Below are 21,118 nucleotides of genomic sequence, written 5' to 3'. Positions count from 1 at the left end.
CAACAAAAAGTTATGTCAATATAGAATCCAAACAGCGAATCAAGCTAACATTAGCAAATATCTCCAATTTGAGATCTTCAATTACTTCTCCCCTTTTCCCTCTCATTTTATACCAGAATGGCTTAAAACCTGAGTTTAAAAGAGGGAACTATGAAGGTAGAGTCTGCATGAAGAGAACAGAGTGCTTGGTCAGACAACACTTCTGCACGCTACCTTTCAGTGCCAGTAAATTTTCATTCTCCTCGTTTCTCAGGCTCTTACACAGTAATTTTTGGACTCCTTCCTGATATTTCCCCTGGGGCTCAGAACAGAACAATCCACCAGCAAAAGCAGGGCTTGGTGGGATGCTCTGTAATAAAACAAAAGAATGTAATGTGTCCTCAACCATGCATCCAGTGGTGGACTGTCTGTAACAGGTGTAGAAGCACCAACTTCAGTCAATCTGGGCATTTCCAGGGTAATCTCAACACTATCTTAACAGAAAAATGCCACTTTTGCTTTCCATAATTTGTGGCTTCTCTTGATATTTTAAGGAAAAACAGAATGATTTTATATATGCAGATCCTTGAAGCCTTTCCTAACCTGGAATTTTCAAGTCGGAATATAGTTGACCAGAAGGAATACATTACAGCACTCTAAGAGGGAGAAAAGTAAAGTTACATGTGTTAGCTAAACTCCATCTTTGTCCTTTTCCTAATCCCAGCATTTAATGGTGCTGTTTCCCAGAGCCCCATCTCCCTGGAAGGTTGGGCAGGCAGGCATGTAGGTAGTTTTTTCATCCACAGAAGAGGTCACCTAACATGAGATTGGGTTTATAGATTATTTGTTAATCTCTGTGGAACTGTATTTTCCAGTATACTTTTCACATCAAATATTCTATCCATAAGTGCTCATATTATTTGTCAGATCTTATATCCTGATTTCTGGTGAGGAAAGAGAGTCATAAATGTAAGCCTTATGATCTTGTGTTCAGAGGGCATCTTATAACAGCTGCTTTACCAGGCTTATCAAGGGCTCAGTTACTTCCACCAGTATGATCGGACACCCTGAAGAAGGGCCTAGCAATTGGTTATCAGCTGTAAGCATGATCTATCTGAGGAGAACACTTGGGTGGAAAAATGTTGCTATGTTTTCCAAATTTGAACTTGAGCTGGAGGAGCTGTTTGTGGGACAGTGGTGAGCCAATTCCAAGAAGAAGCTATTAAGCATCCAGGCCTTGAGAGCCAAATTCTCATGATGGACTGGAGAGAAGGAGTCCTGGCGCCATGCCTTCCACACCAGCCTGGCTGGTTGTGAAGAAAACAGCAGAAATTAGAAGCCTTTCCTGGAACTAGCCTTGGAAACATCTAGGCTCTCCTGGAAGCAGGGACTAGGCTCCCACACCTTGTTGGCAGATGCTCTATAGACATAGATCATGGAGGCCGAGAACCAGTGTCTTGGGGCATGAGGAGGCATTTAGCAGTGGTGAAGCCCATAGGCTCTGAAGCCAGGCCACCTGGCACTAAACTCCATGCCACCAGCCACCAGCTATGTAACTATGGACAGGCCATTGAACCTCTCTAGGACTCACTTTTCTCAACTGTAGAGTGTGATTAATAATAGTACCTACTTCATAGAGTTGTTGCCAGGAGGAAATGGAATAATTTAAGTAGAGTGTTGAGAACTGCACGTGGCCCATGGTAAGTATTCAGAACATGTTAGTGAGGGTATAGGGGGTTTTGGTGTGCCAGGGAAATCCTTTACCCAATGGCTGAATCCCTACCAATGCATCTCCTCCAAGAGCTTATTTAGTCAAGGTTTGAATGCCTCTAAGGATGGGATGCCTACTACCCTCTTAAAGCATCCCACACCACCTTCACATAGGTCTGTTTCTTGAACATATTTGTGTTGAATGTAAATCCATTCTGAATCCTTCCTTGTTGGTCCTAGCTCCATCACTATGGTCATACAGAATTTATCTAACACAGTTTATATCATGTAAAAATTATTGACATCACTCTCCCTACCTACGCTTTTTCCCATTCCATGAGTCTTATCTTTTCCTGACCTTTGAATGTCATGGTTTCAGATTCCTTTGTCATTTCTGTCTTCTGAAAGCAGCCTGTCCTTACAAATGTGATTTACTCCGTGTGCATTGAGTCACTACTGTGCACTGATACAAATATTAGATGAGGCTCCAGGGGCTCTTAGTTAGGCAGGGAATAGCATTCTAGGCAGGGGGAACAACATATGCTGAGATAGGGAGGCATGAAGCCACAGAAGTTCAGACAGTTTGGTATATTATTGGAATTACTGTATAAACTAGAATCAAATGTGGTCAAACTGTGGCATGAGGCAGGTGAATTTCACCTGTAGGTGGTGGGAGTCATTGGAAGACTTCAGCAGAGGAGGAACATGTTCCAATTTGTGCTTTAGTAGACTATTCTAACTGTGGCATGAAGATTGGGCAAAACTGAATGTAGGGAGATTGTTAACCGAATGATGAACACCAAGGGGATGGAGAGGAGGAAAACGAGTCATGGGCCAGAATGTCCAAAAATTATACCAAATGGCTAACAGTGGTTATGTCTGGGTGGTGGGATATGGGTGATTTCTTTCTCCTTTTTGTTTCCCTGAGTTTTCCAATTCCTCTATAATAAGTATTTTCCATTTTTTTCTATATAGAGCACATGTTATTTATGTAGTAGAAATAATTTAGTCTAAAATACTTCAGAATCAAACTGGCAGGACTTGATCACTGATGGAAGGAGGAGTCTGGGGGATCAGTCTCCTGATCTGGATACTCAGGTGGGCAGGGTGGCCCCCAACCAAGCCCAAACAGGGCCTCTTAGGAATTCTGTGGCTTCTCTGTGGCCGAAAGGAATTCTGGGCTGCTGTGACTTCCTTTTGGCCTCTTCTCATCCCACTCAGTAGTCTCTGCCTGGGTCCGTGGCACCTGAAACTTCCTGGCCATGCATAGCCCTGCCTGTCTGGCAGACTCATTGCAGCCAAGCCCACCAGAGCTCCATGACAGTGGCAGCGTTTCCTTAGACTGCGTGTCACTCCTTCGGTAAACACTTACCGAGCTGCCATGTGCTCAGCACCAAGCTAGACTTAGCCATAAAATGGTCAAAGAATGGACAGTGCCGTCTTCACAAAACTCAACCCAATATGAGAGACAGACAAAAATGTTAAAAAATTATTTAATGAGCATATGATTCCAAATTGAGACTAGTGCTCCAAAGGAACGAAATGTTTCCAAGAGGACATGTAAGAAAGGAAACTTCTTTGGTCTGGGAGATTGGGGAAGGATCCCTGAGAAGAGAGATGCTTGGACTGAGAGCCAAAGGGTTAAGTAGGAGGAAATATTGGAAAAGCGTTCCAGCTGAGGGAACAAGCAGCATTTGTGGCCGCCCGGTAGTGGGAGGGAGTATGGCTTGTTTGAGTCTAAAAGAAAAGTTGTCTAACCAGGAATCCTAAGAGTGAGTGGCAGGGGATGGAAGCGGGTGGAAGCAGCAGGTTGACCCTCTGGGGCCTTATAGGGCATGAGAAGGATTTCAGAATTTATTCTAAGAGCAGACCCTCTGGTTGTGGCACAGAAGAGAGTTTCCCATCCTGTGTCTCCTACCATTTTCTTGCCACCTGAGGCCGTGGCACTGGAGGCCTGATAACAAAGGCCCCTTCCTTGCAGCAGACATCCCTGAAAGTTGCTTTGCAGTTCAGTTTTCAACTTTCTCATGACTTCGCATACTTTATCACTAATGTGTGTACAACGTGCTAAGTAATGGAATCATTGGGATCTGAAACATCTCGTTCTAATGGGAGTCTGCAAATTAATTCCCAGGTGAAATGATTCCACCTTTTCTCTTCCTTTATTTATTTTTTCTCTCCCAGCTTGGCTGTAGCTGTGGAGAATTCCCTTAGTTAGGCTTGTGAAGACCTCCACCAGATCACAAAGTGCCAGTGACCCCCTGTGGTCTGGGGAGCGGGAGACCCAGGCTTTGTTCACCCAGGGAGGAGGGCGGTGGGTGAATACAGAGGGAAGTTCCAAATACTTAGAAAAGTGGGGCGATGTCCAATGTCCATGGTGAGTGGGGAAGTCAGACAGCGACACTGGGGTGTGATTCAGAGGTGGGGGTCCTATCATACCTGTGTGAGAGGCGGCCCACAGAAGATTTCTGCACAGCTGGCCTAGATGTAAGGCGGGCGAGCCTGCCCTTCCCCCACATCTCTCCTAGGATGTGGAGACTTGGTGCGCTCATGTTGGCAGAAGCTTTCCTAGGACTAATCTGGGGTGACTTGCCAGGTGACCACCTCTTGGGCATTTGCAAATGAAAACTTGCCACATCCCCTTTAAACAAGGAGCATTCTTGGTGTGTTATTTGTGCTTGAGCTTATAAGTAAGGGGGTCCTTCTCCCCTTAAGTCAACAGTACAAACCTATAGCCCTTGGGGTGCACTGACAAGACCCATGTGCTAAATAGTTTTCCATTTACTCTTCTTTTTCCTTGAAGGGATCTGGGTACCTTAGTTTTTTTTATTGTGGAGATAGATAGATAGATAGATAGATAGATATAAATTTTCCATTTAACCATTTTTAAGTGTACAGTTCAGTGACACTAAGTCCATTAACATTGTGCAGCCACCACCATCATCCATCCCTAGAACTTTTTTCATTTTCTCAAACTGAAATCCAATACCCATTAAACACAGACTTTTAGTGGGGTTTTTGAATGAAAGGCTATAATGTACTTCAGACTTGGGTCCTGAGGGAAGGTGGCCTGGTGAGAAATCTGTAGGAAGAGAAGTCCACCCATGTAATCCAGAGAAGGTGCCCTCAAAGCTACTTCCTCAGCCCTTTCACGGAGGTCTTACCACCCAGAGGTATCCCAGGGTGTGAATCAGTTTCAGCAAAGGAAGTCCCACCCCCTTGATGCCCTACTACCAGGCCAATCTGTTTTAGACCATACGGGTCAGCCATAGTCTCTTGAGCGATCACCACGTCCTTGCATGGCTGCCTCTAGTCAAAGTGAGGCTCCCTGTAGGGAGTCGCTGCTCCAGGAGAAGAAGAGGGTAGGTTGTCTCTAAGATGGGGTGTTAGGAAACTGCATAGTTCTGGGTGAAACAACATGTTCTTCCCCTTGGATGGATAGCCCTGCTAGTCCTTTCATTTGGATTTAGCTCCAGAGAGATTTGGAGTCAGGCCAGCCCGGGTGTCATTGCTCTGTCACTCAGTTTCTTCATCTAAAAAAGGGGGCTCATGGTGCAAGGAGTATGCTAAGAAGATGGCATGAGATCATGTCAGTATGGCATCCAAGACAGCACATGATTCAATAATGGAAGCTGGTGTTCTCACTGTTGTCACTGTCTATGATTTGTCATTGTAGGTCTCCAGGTGGTTCTGAATTCCATCATCAAGGCCATGGTTCCCCTGCTGCACATCGCCCTGCTAGTGCTGTTTGTCATCATTATCTATGCTATCATTGGCCTGGAACTCTTCATGGGGAAAATGCATAAGACCTGCTACAACCAGGAGGGCATAGCAGGTAAGGGAAGATGCTGACTGGCCATCTGTCAAGAAGCTTTACTGTGTTGTCACTACTTTTCATTCAGCCAGGGACACGGCCTCCACCTGACCAGCAGTGCCCGGGAAGGCCTCCATTCCAGGGCTCATTTCCAAACCATGGTTAAGGGAGAGGCAGAGATTGGTTGTCTTTTTCTCTTGATAATTTTTGTTTTTACTAAAATAGATCTCAGTTACAAATAGCTAAATGCAAGCTTTGTGCAGCACTACTCAACACTGTTTAAATGAGCTGTGCGATTTGAGAAACATCTCTTAGCTAACCTTGAATATTTTAATTTAAGAATCAGAATTAACCTAAGGACGTAGATCTATGCTCTGTCAGTTCTTCAGTGTTGCTGGCCATCAAAAGTCCTTTCAGGAAGGTGGCGTTGCCTGACACCAGCAGGTTGAGTGTTCGGGCTGATCCTGGCTCCTCTGCTTCTCCATTCCTAGGCAGAACCCCGGCCCTTTCTCACGCTGGGAGGAGGTCGGCCAGTGGTGAAACCTCTTTTCCTCCAGGAGAAGGTTTCGCTCTACCTCATGACTTCGTAGTCCTTTCCTTTTTGAGAACTTCCCTTTTGTGTTCCTTCCATAAATCAATCTATTTAACAAGCAATGCTGGCTCATTAAGCACTTCCTTGAGTAGATCTAGAGTTTCGGCCTGAGGAGTATGCTACAACTACTGTCTTAAGTTACTAAAATCTCAACTTGCCATTAAAAAGAACATTCAAACAGAAATTGACAAGGCTTTTTAACAGACATATAAAGTAGTTCAACATAAGAACTTGTTGAAAAATACCCCCAAGGAGTTAGTAGTGTTAAACTTTCATGATTTGTTATTTTTTCATAACTACATCATTCATCTTAGTTTTTGGCATCTTGATAAGGAAAGGGGAACATGTCTGAAGCATTAAAGGATTGTGCACGTCTCTCAATCTACTGCCCCTCATTTCTATCAGCCCAGAATTAATCCCGTGTGACCCCTCTTGCTTTGGGGGCTGACCTACAACAGGGAGTAAAATGGATTATTCATATTCAGAAACCGAAATGGGTTGCAGATTCTGGATGATCTGATTTGATTGGCTATATTGGGTATTTGCAAGGTCGCTGCCATATGGCCACAGTCCCTAAACAAACAAAAAGCTATAAATCCATAAGCACAGTCTCACACAATGGTTTTTACTTTTTTGATGGAGAGTGTTTAATAGGAGACCATTTTTTCACTCTAGAGAGAATTTCCAAATTACTGGGACCATAATTGTATAAAATAAACTGTCATGTTAAATAACACAGAAGCCCTTTAGTATTGGAACAAACAGGCTTGCCTTTAGCTAAAATTCTGAGGTTTTAGCCTTGCCTAAAGAAATACCAAATAATGCAATGAATAATATTTTCCCCTTGAATTCAAATCCTTCCTTATGTTCAGTTTAATCTGTAGCTAGCCCCAGGCCAGTAAATTTATATTAATTCTGTGGCTTTGTTAGAGCTCATTGTGAGTCCTACTTAAGAGCTACTGTAGTATGTCTAAAGTTTATGCACTTGTACTAGTATTGAAGTGATCAATGACCTGTTTGGCCCAAACTTCTCAGGCAGTCACTGGGATGTTGAGTCTCAAAGATCCCCATCAATTCAGCAGTGGATGCTGGTGTGGCTCTCACTAACCACATATCAAATGGGAAAGAGTGAAATGGTAAAGTCCTGCCAAAAAGCCAAAGATGGCAATCCTGCCCTGTGCACCACTGAGCTACAGGGCACTGTTCCCAACACTGCACATGGCTCCTATCATCCTGCTGGGAAAGTGTGTTTTCTACTGGTGGCAGGGTCCTGTAAGGGCCTGTGCTAATAAGCAACCCTGAATATTGGTTGGAAGTCACTGGGCTTTGTTGAGGCCTGCAGTAGCCTCACATGGCAAGGAAATGGTGGGCGTGATAGACCAGGGAGAGACAGGATGGGATACTCTGCCCCGTGCAGCTGGACAGTCTGGTGAAATAGCCCCTCAGGCCTGCTCAAAGTTTGAGTGGCCTCCTTGCTTTTAGGATAAAGACCTGAACTGGCCTCACCAATTGCAGTGGCCAATTTAGGGCCATATTATTGTCCATCCTCAGTAGTAATCAGGACCAGGAAAAGTACCCAAGACATTGCCTACTTCCTACCAGGGATGCATCAGATTATTTATGTGGTGGGTTTTACCTTCACCCCCAAGTTCACAAGGGAAGGTAGCTCCCATCACGGAAATGACCATCAGCCCTGGGAGCCAGTTTGTCAGAGGACAGACACCAAAGAAGCGCTTCTGAGAGGGGAGCCATGCGAGCTCCACCGGAAGGTGACCTTGCTCTCCATGTGGAGCCAGACTTCCTGCTGGGGAGAGGACAGAGGACATGTGGCTGCAGGAGCCTTTCCTCCCAATACTGCAATCAGAGCTCACACACCTCCTCTTTCTGATCCTGCTGTCTGATGACAAACCCTGGGACCCACTCCATCCATCTCTCCCAACAGAACACGACACAGCTGTCCTCAGGGCCTCTCTCACCCATAGTGACGAACCCTGATGAGGAGGGAACATGTACAGGAATCTGGACATACTTGATGCTGCCAGAGTAGAAAACCAACCCTGCAGTCTTTGAAACCAATCTCATGTGTTTTCGAGAGTTTCATACCACCTTTGGAATGGGTGTTTTTGTAAAGTCCAGTCTTTGGATCGAATTACCATGTTTTCTGCAAACTTAGATTATACAGAAGTGTTTGTGAGCCCTTGTTAAAATATTTAATGGGTCCGGTCAGTGTGGCTCAGTGGTTTAGCATCGACCCATGAACCAGGGGGTCACAGTTCCATTCCCAGTCAAGGCATATGCCTGGATTGGGCTCAGTCCCAGGTGGAGGGGAGGGGTCACGGGAGGCAGCCAATCAATGATTCTCTCTCATCATTGATGTGTCTATCTCTCTCCCTCTACCTTCCTTTCTCTGAAATCAATAAAAACATATCTTTAAAAAAGAAAAAAGAATTGTTAATGGGATTTACATCCAATTCTTCTTTTTACATTTTGAGTTTCTTTTTCAGACTGAATTTTATGTGCTTGTAAATTTTAGAATACATTGGATTTTGAGCCAAATATATAAAGAAGCTCTGGAGCCGGCCAGGCGAACCGTTATTCTGCCTCTAGGATGCCCCCGCCAGTTCCCGGGAGAGGTGGCCTCAAGAGAGACAATGTTCCTCCAGTCCCTGAGGCACCTGGCAGGTGCCCCCCAGGCTCCTCCGCAGGTGCACCAGCATATGCTGGCTCCTTTTGTTTCTGGCGTCCCATCTGTTTGATGGTGCTCTGAGCCAGGTCACTCTGAATGGCTCTCCCAAACACAATAATTACCCCAGAGACTGGCAAAGAATGGGTTGGCTAAAACCTAGAAATGAAATCATTTTCATTCTATTCACTCCTTAAAATTGGGGCCTAAAAAAGTAATTGGTTTTGTCTCTGGTATTTCTCCTTGGAACCCCTAACTGGCACTGTCCCAGGGTTTCATGCTCCTGTTGGTATTAACCGCTTTTTTTAAATCTCTCATAATCTGGCCTCCATTAGTTTACTTCGAACTTAATTTGGACTTTCCAGAATGACTTTACTATGCTTCACCCACATTGCTTTGTTTTTTCCTCCTCCCTTGTGCCCACCCCTCCTCACCGGGACTTCATGACCCCCCCAGAGGAAAACCAACACATTTTCCCATTAGATCTCATTTCCCCTCACCCTCCAGAGCATGTCACAGGACCTGCTGATTTGTGTGTTCACATTTTTCAAGTGCTCCCTTTACTGCTTTTTATAGATATCTATTTTTACCAGATCATCAGTGCTTCTTAATTGTTCTCATATCTTTCGTTTTTTTCTGTTGTTCAAGACAGACTTAAATCAAAATAGCAGAGTGGCCCTTGAGCTTTTAGATGATCTTTCTGAATCTCAACCCTTTCTCTTTTAGTAATGAGATCATTTCCCCTTCATGCTATTTCTTTTCAACATACATTTGTAAAACCCCGAACTGTGTTTTTCTTTCTTGAGGACACTCAGAACTCACTTTCCTTATTTCTGCTTATTTCAGGGGTTGAGAATACAGGAAAAGCTGTCAGATTGGAACCACCGTGCAAAGATTAATACCATCTTAATTGCACTAAAAAGCAAAATGGGAAAAGGAGATGCAAAATTTCCCTCTATTTCCCCTTCTCTTTCCATCCCATCTCTCATATTATTCCAGCCCTTTCATAACAGAGACTGAACATGTTCTAGGAAGCCATCACTAGCATGGGCAAGAACACAGCTGAGTTTATGATCTATTCAGTCTCTCAACTCTCATTTTTTTACATACTTATTATCTACTTTTTCTTTAACTTTCCAGGTTTGGTATTCACTTTTCAGTTCCCCTCCTTTCATACCCTCCCCTTGTTTAAGCTCACATTCAAATCTCCAAGGATTTTGAAATTTGAAGTCACAAAAAATTGACTGGATTTCAGCTGTATGAACAGAGCACCTTGGGAGCCAGCGTCCAGAGTGGGAAATGATGAGGACACTCATTTTCTGAGACAGCTCAGGGACCAGTGATGCAGACCTCTTCACCTGGGTCATATCACAGACACCCACGTACAGACTAAAGCACCAGGCCAAGAATAAGCCAGAAGTAGCACTATTCACAATAGCCCAAACCTGGAAACAATCCAAATGCCCATCAGCTAGCAGTGGTCAGTCAACAGAGCCAAATATCAACAATACAACGATTGAAATTTTTTTTAAGAACCAAATTTTTTAAACTTAAACTATATAGGTAGGTACATTGTTATTAACTTAATTAGGGTACTCCTAAGGCTTAGGAAGAGCCACACTCAAGGGGCCAAAGAGCCGCATGTGGCTCGCGAGCCGCAGTTTGCCGACCACGGAGCTAGTGGATAAACAGACAGTGAAATGAACATGTATATGCAATTTCTAGAGAGGCAAGCTATAGAGATGGAGTGCAGACCAGGTTGGTAGGGCAGGAGCAGGGACTGACTGCAAACAGGCACACAGGAATTTTGGAGGAGGATGGAAGTGTTTTTAAATGAATTGTGGTGATGGCTGCACAACTATGTAAATTTACTAAAAATAATTGAGCTGTGCATTTACATTCATGGACTGGAAGAAATGTAAATTATATTTCAATAAAGTAACTAAAAAGAGAGGGAGAAAAGAAAAAAAAGCCAAGAAGACACAATCCAGCATATATTTCCAGCCATGCTGCTCAACTCCATTCTCTTAAGAATTATCTTAGTTATGGATTACTATTCTCTTCCTGTCTTCCTTTTGGGAGTGAAATTTCTAATTTGAAGCCACAAACCAAGAAACAACCAACCAGCCATCTTCAATACTGAAGTACTAGACACTGTGATTGTTTTGATACATATGGAAATCTCTAAATGAAGAACTGCAAGTAAATTCACTCTGTGGGACCATATTTTCCCTGTTGTCAGAAGCAATCATTTGGTTGTTAAGTCTACCCTGCTTATTGCTGTTACTTTCTACAAGCATGAGACAATGTCCTTAAGTTCACACGATTACCTTCCTCAGCTGGAGCCAAGCCTTTCTCAGCATTTCTCTATTCTTTTACTACAATAGAAATTCTTAAATAAATCAAGTCTTATTTCAAACTACTAATGATCTCTGCACCAAAAATATAAACCTCGTCTTAATGTATTGGTTTTTAGCAGCTGTTCCCAGCATGTGGAATTAGCCCGAGCATTGTCTGTAGCCACAGATGTTAAACTGTTTTCTGAAAAAGCCCTGTCCACACCTACTGAGTATTCTCCCTGTCACCCATTGCCCCTCTATTTTGAGTAGAGGTCAGAAAACGATTCTTTTCTTCTGAAAGGTAGGAATGCTGGTGAGCAAGGGCAGTGGTGCAAGGTTCCACTTGACCTGCGTAAAACACAGGCCACAGCGGTGCGCTCAGGTTATAATAAAGGCGGCTGCAGGCGGTCCTCTCCCTGCAGTCAGGGTTCACTTATCCTTCACCGAGGTAAGGCTTGCTCCACAGAGTGACTTGCATCCCTGCTGATGCATCATGTAACACCTTATGGACTCTCCTATAGTCTCAAAGTGCAACGGGATGGGATCTGTTGGCTAATTATGTGGAATAGTCTTCCAGTCAACACGCTCCCACTTGAAACTCTGCTATTTCGATGGAAATAGCCCCAAAATAAGAAAACATGGACTTCCTTCATTTTCCAGGATACCTTCCACTCAGAGTGGTTCCATCATCATTATTTTTTGATTGACCATTTGACTATGATGCTGATGTGCTACAACAGAATGTGCCATGTCCCTACTGTCTTTGAAATCGATTACTGGGCTTAAAATGACATTTTACAACAATTGGTTGAAAGTACTAACATTCTAAACCAGTGATGGCGAACCTATGACACGCGTGTCAGAGGTGACACACAAACTCATTTTTTTGGTTGATTTTTCTTTGTTAAATGGCATTTAAGTATATAAAATAAATATCAAAAATATAAGTCTTTGTTTTACTATGGTTGCAAATATCAAAAAATTTCTATATGTGACACGGCACCAGAGTTAAGTTAGGGTTTTTCAAAATGCTGACACGCCGAGCTCAAAAGGTTCGCCATCACTGTTCTAAACGAACAGCCTAAATGAATACCTAGTTCCTTATGTTGTTTTAATTCATATACAGGGGACAAATGAAAACTTTTTTTCCCCATTACCATTGTGTGGTGGTTTTGCCTCTCCCATCAATCTTATCTTGTAACTTTCCTCTCTGACTTGCCAATTTTTTTTCTCTGCCCATCTCTCCCTCCCTTCTGCCCATCTCCCCTCCCTCTATGTGTCCCCACCCTCTATGTGTCCCCACCTTGTCATCCCCCTCCCCTCTGTGTGCCCCCTCTGTGCATCCCCTCCCCTCTGTGCATCTCCCCCCCTCTCCATCCATCCCTCTCTCCTCTGTACATCCCACGCTCTGTGAATCCCCCTCCACTCTATGCATCCCCCCCTCTGTGCATCCCCGCTCTGTTCATCTCCCCCCATTGTGTATCCCCCTCCCCTCTGTGCATCTCCGCCCTTTATGTGTTCCCCCCTGGCCATTTGAGATGTTCCAGCGGAAGATGATCCCTCCCCTTGTGCTCTGGAGACAGGCCATGGACGGCAGTGTCAGAATGGCACTGTGTGCAAGCCTGGGTGGGATGGGCCCAGGCACGGCATCACCAACTTCGACAACTTCGCCTTCGCCATGCTCACGGTGTTCCAGTGCATCACCATGGAAGGCTGGACAGACGTGCTATACTGGGTACGTAGCTTGCGATGGGCAGCGGCAGGGAGTCCGGAAAGCTTCAAGGCTTCCTTCCCTTGACATCTTCCTTGTTTACCTCCCACGACTTTGATGGAGAGGCTGATGAATGTCTTTGATTTCTTTCAGGCCTTTCCTGAGAGACAAAGCAAACACTCACACTCCCTGTGACAAGTCTCTCTTTGCCACCAGCCTCAGAGAAATGCCACCTTTCAGTGTGTGCTACGCTTTTCTAGTAAGAAACATGGCAGACATAACACAGGATCCCATTCACTCCTCTCCCACTATTGGGTTTTTCTCTTCTTACTATTGTCTTGCCTCTGTCCCCAAAAGATACATCATTTATAATTTTTAGACAGATCGTTTATAATTAAAGAGAAACATCAGGCCTGGTCTTCTAAAAAGAAGCCATTTTAAAAAATATATATTTTTATTGATTTCAGAGAGGAAAGGAGAAGAGAGAGATGAAAACATCAACGATGAGAAAGAATCATTGATTGGTGGCCTCCTGCACACCCTACACTGGGGATCGAGCCCACAACCCTGCCATGTGCCCTGACCAGGAATCAAACCGTGACCTGGTCAATGCCCAGTTACTGAGCCACACCGGCCAGGCAGAAGTCATTTTTATTGAATGGTGTAGCGTTACAGCATGCTATTATATTCTTATTTCTCATAGTAATCTTACCTATCATATGAAAATAGTCCAGACAAAAACATTGCTGGCTTTCTTAGTGGTAACGAAACACGCTGGTGCTTATGTGATGCATATTTAGAAACTATACTTCTTAAGTGTCAGCCAGTCGAGAGCAAATCTTTAAAAATCTTTTGCCCCTTTCCTTGTCCATCAGCCAACACTACTTTGCCACCTTTGAGCCACTGATAGGGATTTTGGTGCAGCCTATCCCACAGGCAAATACACACATCATGTTTGAGCGGTCTCCATTTGGCAGAGTTAAATCCATTATTTGTAAAAACTCCAGGAAACGTAATTCTTTATAGTATCTCCTATTTTAGCAGGAAATGATTCACCAGAATCCAGGGTTGTTCTCCAACATTTGAGTGAAAATGCTTGTTCCATTCTTGAAAATACCATCTCACCTAGCATTTTGCAAACAGTCATATGTATTTGGCCATCCTGAAAGCCATGTGAGAGCCTGCTTAAGGAACAGTGTCTGCACACTAAAGCATGGAAGAGGGGTGATGCCTCCCCATCAAGCAGAGCTGCCAGACAGGCAGGAACTAATGCCATGAGGGGGGCTAACCTCTTTCTGAATCAGAAAAGTTTGTAGCAACATGGAGATGTGATATAGGGTATTGTATCCTCTAAATTTTTTATAAGCATCATGTTCTATTGATTTAAAACCTCGTTTCCCCAGTGTTTTTATGTTGTAGTGGACATGCTGAAACCCAGTGTTGCTATGAAATTGCATCTCTCTGCAAATGACTACTTGAAACTTGCCTGAGCACCTTGTACCTAGCAAACATTTACTGAGCATTCCTTGCATGCCAGGGGTGCCCCTGCGGACTGAGAATTCAGACTGAAAAACATCCAGTTCAGACTGAAAAGCTCAGTCTAGGGCAGTGATGGTGAACCTTTTGAGCTCGGCGTGCCAGCATTTTGGAAAACCCTAACTTAACTCTGGTGCCATGTCACATATAGAAATTTTTTGATATTTGCAACCATAGTAAAACAAAGAATTATATTTTTGATATTTATTTTATATACTTAAATGCCATTTAACAAAGAAAAATCAACCAAAAAAATGAGTTCGCGTGTCACCTCTGACACGCGTGTCATAGGTTCGCCATCACTGGTCTAGGGAAACACTAAATTTCAACTGAATGATGGCTACACAACCAGAACATGTGCTGGGAAAGTTGCTGTGTTGTCATACTTTCAAAAGAAGATGAAGGCCAAATCAACCCTTCCTCAAACTAAAATGAAACTTTGAAAATATTTTCTAAGGCCCATATTGAATAAAAACTGATTTTAAATGATTTGTACAAAGAGAGGGATTGAACTTATTATACTTAGGCAAATTTATTTCACTTAGCAAAGTTGATCAAATTCCCAAGTGGTCCTAAGGACAGAAGCATCCTTTTTCAGATGGGCAGTTGGGAACTGTGTATGGAATGGTGCCTTGGAGCCTCATCAGGTGGAGCTTCAAATCCATGCCTTAAGTTGCTATGGAAACACCTTTAATGGCAGCAACTTGAGGGCAGGGTAGTGGTGGGTGAGTGTGGGGTTGAGGGGAATAGGTATAATTTACTTTGCTAATGGCCCTGATGTATTTTTGTGATCTTCCTTCATTACTTCCCCCCTCTCCCCAACCACAACTCACTGATACCCCACCAGCCAGATGTGACCCAAAGAAATACTATCGTGATGACAATGGAGTAGGGAATGAGAACAAGCACACAAATGCAACTACCGATTTTCAGCAGCTGCGTTGTGCTTTCTCCCCTGGGGTGTGTGTTGTGCTTTCTCCCCTGGGGTGTGTGTGATAGAGCTCAGGCTGGAAATGGAAAAAGTGTCAGAGGTGAAGAAACAATCCCAGGCTCATGGGACATGCCTCTCTGATTTTCCCAGCACCTTTTTGAAATGGCCATGTTATGTGTGTTTGTGTGTGTGTGTGTGTGACTGTGTGGGGGTCACACACACAGACACACACACACACACACACACACCTAAAGCTGAAACAGAGCCTCGTACTTGGGTATTCATGATGGAGGCATCTCCCAGCCCAAAGCTCCTGGCTTTCAGATAATTTCTCTGATTGCTTTGACCTTCCTATGGCCATTTCTTTCTTCCTTCCTTCTTCCTATTTTTCCCTCTTTCTTCCTTCCCCTTGAGCATTCCTCCTCCTTGCCTCTAGGCTGTATCTCTAAACTCACAGACTCTCAAATCTCAATGTGCTTTAGTATAACATGGAGCTTTCTAAAATAAAGATGCCAAGACTTCCCTCAAGCCATTAGATTAGAAGCTCCAAGTTAGACCCAAGTATCTGCATTTTGAAAGCTCCCCGTGTGATTCTGATGCTCAAGCTGGAGTTTGAAAACCCCTAGAAGTCTAAACTATTGAATTTGAATGGTGCTGTTTTGGTGCCCTGAATTTGAACCAGTCTAGGGAGATAGTTTCCATAGTAATTGGGGAAGTAGGGTCCTCTACTCAGAAGAATGAATTTCTCTTAAAGTCCAAGGGACAAGTCTAGAGGACATGAGAGGGAGCAACCCAGATTTTCAAGTATGGCAGTGAATGGAGACCCCAGGGCTGGGTTCCTTCTGAACCACCAAACAGCAGGGAGAGACTAGATCATTGCAGCACTAAAGAAGCCAATGATTCAATCACTAGATACCACCTTGGATAGAAGGGAGTTAGAAGGTCACCAGTAGCATACAGTAGGCACCTGCCTTCTGCTATGGAAGATACTGAGTCTATTTCTCCTTTTCTCTAACATTCATTATTTTATCTTCTTGTTGTGATTTTGAAGAGTTAGTGCACTCAAAGTAAGATCAAACTTGAATATTTCCTCAGCTATTAAACTTTGGCCATACACTAGGTCAAGGCCCCAACTAGCTGAACAATTAGCTTAAAACATTTCCTGTACCTAGTGCCCCGTTCTAGAGGTTTGTAGATGGCTGGGTATGGGGATTTGGAAACTAAGACAAAACTCAGGTGTGTGTTTAGGGGTGTGGTTTCCTTGGGCAATGGCTTCTTAAGCCAAAGCCTCCCCGTTTCCTCCCAGAATGTTCACACCTCTTATGAACTTGGGTGGGAGGGGAGAGGACGGTGATCACATAAAAAGTGCGGCAGGGAGGAATTTAGGGCTGTATGGTATGACCATTGGTTTCTGATTCTACTTCCAGGTGTGTTTGGTTTTTTTAACCTAATGTCCCTAGCCTTCTGCATATAATTCAAGACTACTTTCCTTATATGGTTTAGCCAAGTGCCTTCCTGAAGATATAAGAGGCTGCCAGATCAAGATGATCTGCAGGGTTCTCCTATTAGGGTCAATTTGAAACTCTGAGCATTATCCCTTCCACATTGTAGCCAGGTCATGATTAAATAGATAAATATCAATCAGTTATCTGCTCAGTGCTAACTTTGTGCCCAGCACTTGAAATAGCTCCATCCATGCTCATGGCACACAGGATAACGTGGCCACTGAACTGGAGTTTGGAACCCTCAGAGAAGGTCACGTGTGAGAATTGTGCAAAACGGAGGCAGCAGTGAGAGCAGTCACCACAGAAGATTACAGAATAATTCTTCATCAAGAGGATGATGTTGACTTCGGCTCCCCCAAAGCCCTTCTGATCTAGGGCCCCTAAGAATATGGCAGACTGTGGGCACAGTAGAAAGCACTCTGGTCTATGTTTTCCAGACTCCTGCTCCTCCCCACCCTGCCACCATTGGGGTCACCATTACCCATCACCCATTGCCCCATCCACTGGTTTCTCCATGATCAGTGCTTCCACTGATTTAAAAATATTAGCAATTGAGCTTTAAAATAAGATTAGAAAGAATACTTAGTGAGAAATCATGTAACGGAAATATTTTAGAATCACAAAGAGTGTCTTCTGTAGGGTCTGGATTAGTTTGGGTTCTGCAGGAGACCTTGGGAACAAGTAGCACGTTTTGAATTTTCACAAGTCAGTTGTTGACACGGCACTCTGTCTTGTCATTCCAGTACATGTCTGCACATGCTGGGAAGATATTCCTACTGATATCTCATCTCTGGTCTCAGTGCTGCTGAAACACCCCTTGTTTATGACAAAGGCCTTTTGCATTCAGGCAGGTTGTAACTCAGGTTTTACTCTGTTTTTCTCCCCTCCTCCATGGTTTCTTCAAAAGGCCACCTCTTTTCACTAAATATAGAAACTGAGTCTCTGAAGGCATCAGGAAAGCTGAAAGGTGGAGCTGGATTCTCTTGATGACCTAGTAGTCATTCTAAGTCAAGAGTTGAGAAAAAAATCCTCCAGTGACCCATAAACAGCATTCTCGGTTCTAACAGGTACCAGAGTAGATAAGGTGGTAGGTCCTACTTAGGACCCTGTGGTCTTTAATTCGGAATCTGTCTCAGAGTGTTACCCACTTACCCAGCTTTAAACAGAGAATCTGTTATCTAAACTGTAAACTGTTGGTTCATAAACATATCAAGAAAGAGAATTAGCATATCTCAAAGTTATTATTTATTTACTTATTGGGTTTCATTGTATTCATTTCACTGGTGTTAGGTGAGTCCTTACTATTCAGTAAGGCCTGAGTGGGGCCTGGGGTGGGGCTGGTGGGGAGAAGAAGGCCTGCTCTCAAGGAGTTTAGGATCTAATTAGAGACACAGGGGCCACACAAAGAAATTTGTCCTAATAATACGGAGCAACACAGAGGGCAGGGAGAGCATTGCAAGGGGATCGGGACCAGGAACAGGTGGGATTTTGCTGGCCTTGAGCCTGAATGAGGAGCAAGAGGGCTCCTCTGCCTGGGAGAACAAACTTTGTAACAGTTCAGGAGATTGAAGAGAACTGGGTTTCAGCTTCTCTCAACAGACCCAAGAAATAGCTCTGCTGCCCAGGTACTATCACCAAGTGTTTAAAGGATCAATTGGGGGTCTAGTCACAGGCATCAGACTTGGCCCAGGCCCGGTGGCTGCTCAGGACAACAAGCATGTCTTCTGCCCACTACACATGTCTTCTGTCCTCTCCACGTCTCCTGACCTTCCCCGGGAAGTCAGTGCACAATCCTGTCTGAGTTGAGGGATTTTTAAAAAGAGATTGTAGATGGAGGGCTTGCCTTCTCTGTGTTAGGAGCCCATGGGTGTCTTTAACATGCAAACCAGGCTTTTTACTGCGCTCTGAGGCTCACACAGGTTTTCTGTGCAGAACAATGAGCAGGCGTAGAGGCAGAAAGGAGTCAGGTGAGACCTGTTATCTGCTATGCTGCTCTCTCAGTGACTGTGGGTGGACACCCCATAACCCAGCAAGCAAGGTGACAAAGGTCACGAGTAGTCACAGATTTATCGAGTCTTTGCTCAGGGCCCTGGCATTTTTGGCAGCAGCAAACCCTGTCCTCTAATGACACTGTATAAAGTGCTGTGACTTTTATTGGTTTACACCTCCTGCCTTTGTTGGCAAGTGACAGCCTCTTTTGGCATTAGCTGTAACAGTCAATCTATTCAGATTCATGGTGCCTATGCCAAGCCTTACAGAAGAAAGACACTGCTTGAAAACCCAGAGAAATCAGCTAATATCGAGAGTTGCCTAGAGGCAGTAGTGGCCAAGAGGTGTTCCTGCTGTTTTTTCTTTTTTGGGGGGGAGGGATATACTTTGATTTAAGGTTGGATTCCCGTCAAGGAATTAGATTGAATGGTTTCAGAAAAGTCTTCTGTATTTTCATTCAGCATTGCCTTTGTCCACTGATTCTGGGACTAGTGAGCTGTGTGTTTCAGCAAAGGCGGGTCACATGTCGCTGTTGGCCCTGGAGGCACAATGCTGTGGACGGTGCACATCGGGAGGTCTCTCCACGCGCCTTCCCTAGGAAAGTCAGAACACTGCTGTGTTGCAGGCCTAAGAAACAACTAGCTTTCATGGTTAGAAAGGACCTATCCTTTTTCACCTCTAAATCAGGGTGTCAGCCATCTGGGTCATTTTTTGGAAACGTGACTGTATTTATTCTCTCTTCTAAATAGCTCCATTAGAGCTGATTTAAGACATCGATCTCATCTCCAAGCATTGCCCTACTTCAGAGCCACTCAGCGTTGTCAGTGCTCTACCCAGGCTGCCCCAAAAGTAGGTGGCCTAGAATAAAGAAGAGAAAGTAAGAGGGAAAACAAAGGAGCTCTTTTCTCTCTGGCCAGAGCCAGGCGACCAGAGAACCCCTCTTGTGGTTGTTGAGCATTGCCCACTAAGGGGGTGCTGGGCTCCTAAGACCACCTTGGAAGCTTGCTAATCTCTCATTTGCCCTCCTACCCCTCACCTACTATTCCATCTGAACCTCTGAAAGAACTCTCCCATAGCTGAGGAAGAAGCCAAAGCAGAAAATAGGGCAATGGGGAGAGGATGTGGCCCTGGCTGTGGGGAATCTATGGGTCCTGAGTGCATCTGTGTGATACCTGTGGGTGATGTGGTCTGTAGCTCCATTCACTTGAGGTTATTAATGATTTTGAAAGTCACTTACCTTGTGTATGGCACAGAGGACAAGACATTCAAACTAAAAACAAGGGCCCAAGGACATCTCCAAGGCTCACGGGTGTGTTGACTCATCAGAGCTGTGGGGCCTGGAAGACTATTTTCTGTCCGTTAAGTGGTCACAAAATTTAGGGAGTATGAGGAAGCCGTCAGGAGAGATTTCATTTCAAGGAGCCAACCAGCCCTGCCTCCCACTCGCCCTTCTCCCGGGCTCCGGAGGCAGGTCTATAAGGGTGAACTGGTGAGCATGCCATTGCCTCCTGGAACTGCCTGTTCCTAGCGGTCTTGTTCTGAGGGAGCTGAGATCTGGGATCCAGGAGGAGCAAGGGAACTTCTTCAGAACAGAGCCCTTGATCCCCTACCCCCACTTGGGGAAGCGCTGCCCTAGGGTTAGCACAGAACAAGCTGGTTGGTCAGTCACACGGTCAGAACAGCCGTGAGATTGTACGCAGTGTGCTGTGTGTATGCGCCTTTTCTCTGGTGAGAGTCCACAGTTCTCTTAAGCCTTCTCTGACCTCCCCACCCTCCCAAAAAAGAAAAGATGCACTAAATTAAGGACGAAGAAAGGGCCTCTCTGACCTTCATCGGCAGGACTTCATCTGAGAGAGGAAAGGTGGGACACTCAAGGCTTCACCTGACCTTGCATCGGGGTCCATAGACACCTCCTCACAGATGCCCCCTCCCATCTCAGGCTGCTTCTAACCCGGTGGCTCTCACTGTGGCCCAGAACACATGTCTTACACATGATAGGCACTCGGTATATATTTGTTGAACAAATAGGGACTCTTACCAAGACTGCTACCAAGAATAATAGAAGGATGATGTCACCATGCCCATAATAAAATGTGACATACAGACGCTGGTATCACATGACCATGACTGCCATCATTACGTGGCCTGTGGTCCACCAGCTCACTGTGGCTCCCACGCTTTTCTCTTTCCTAATCTCCTTCCACCAACCCCGCCACCGCTTGAATTAGTGCAGTTTTGTTTTCCTCCTGGCAGTGAAGATGTTACTGGACTTCCTTCTGCTGGCTTAATTTCCTATCAGCCTTGGTCAGAAAGTCACCTTCTGGTTAAA

General features: G+C 44.6%; 1 protein-coding gene across 1 annotated transcript in view; it reads left to right on the top strand.

Moving 5' to 3' along the window:
* Positions 1-21,118, top strand: part of CACNA1C (calcium channel, voltage-dependent, L type, alpha 1C subunit) — a 231,694-nt gene that overhangs the window by 30,911 nt on the left and 179,665 nt on the right. The window contains exons 3-4 of the mRNA XM_014539424.1: positions 5,366-5,524; positions 12,656-12,852. Of these exons, the coding sequence (XP_014394910.1) occupies positions 5,401-5,524; positions 12,656-12,852 (321 nt within the window). The 5' untranslated portion in view covers positions 5,366-5,400. The remainder of the gene's footprint in view (positions 1-5,365; positions 5,525-12,655; positions 12,853-21,118) is intronic.

Source organism: Myotis brandtii, unplaced genomic scaffold (genome assembly GCF_000412655.1).
Source record: "Myotis brandtii unplaced genomic scaffold, ASM41265v1 scaffold216, whole genome shotgun sequence".
Classification (NCBI taxonomy): domain Eukaryota; kingdom Metazoa; phylum Chordata; class Mammalia; order Chiroptera; family Vespertilionidae; genus Myotis; species Myotis brandtii.
This window is presented reverse-complemented; position numbering and strand designations above follow the sequence as displayed.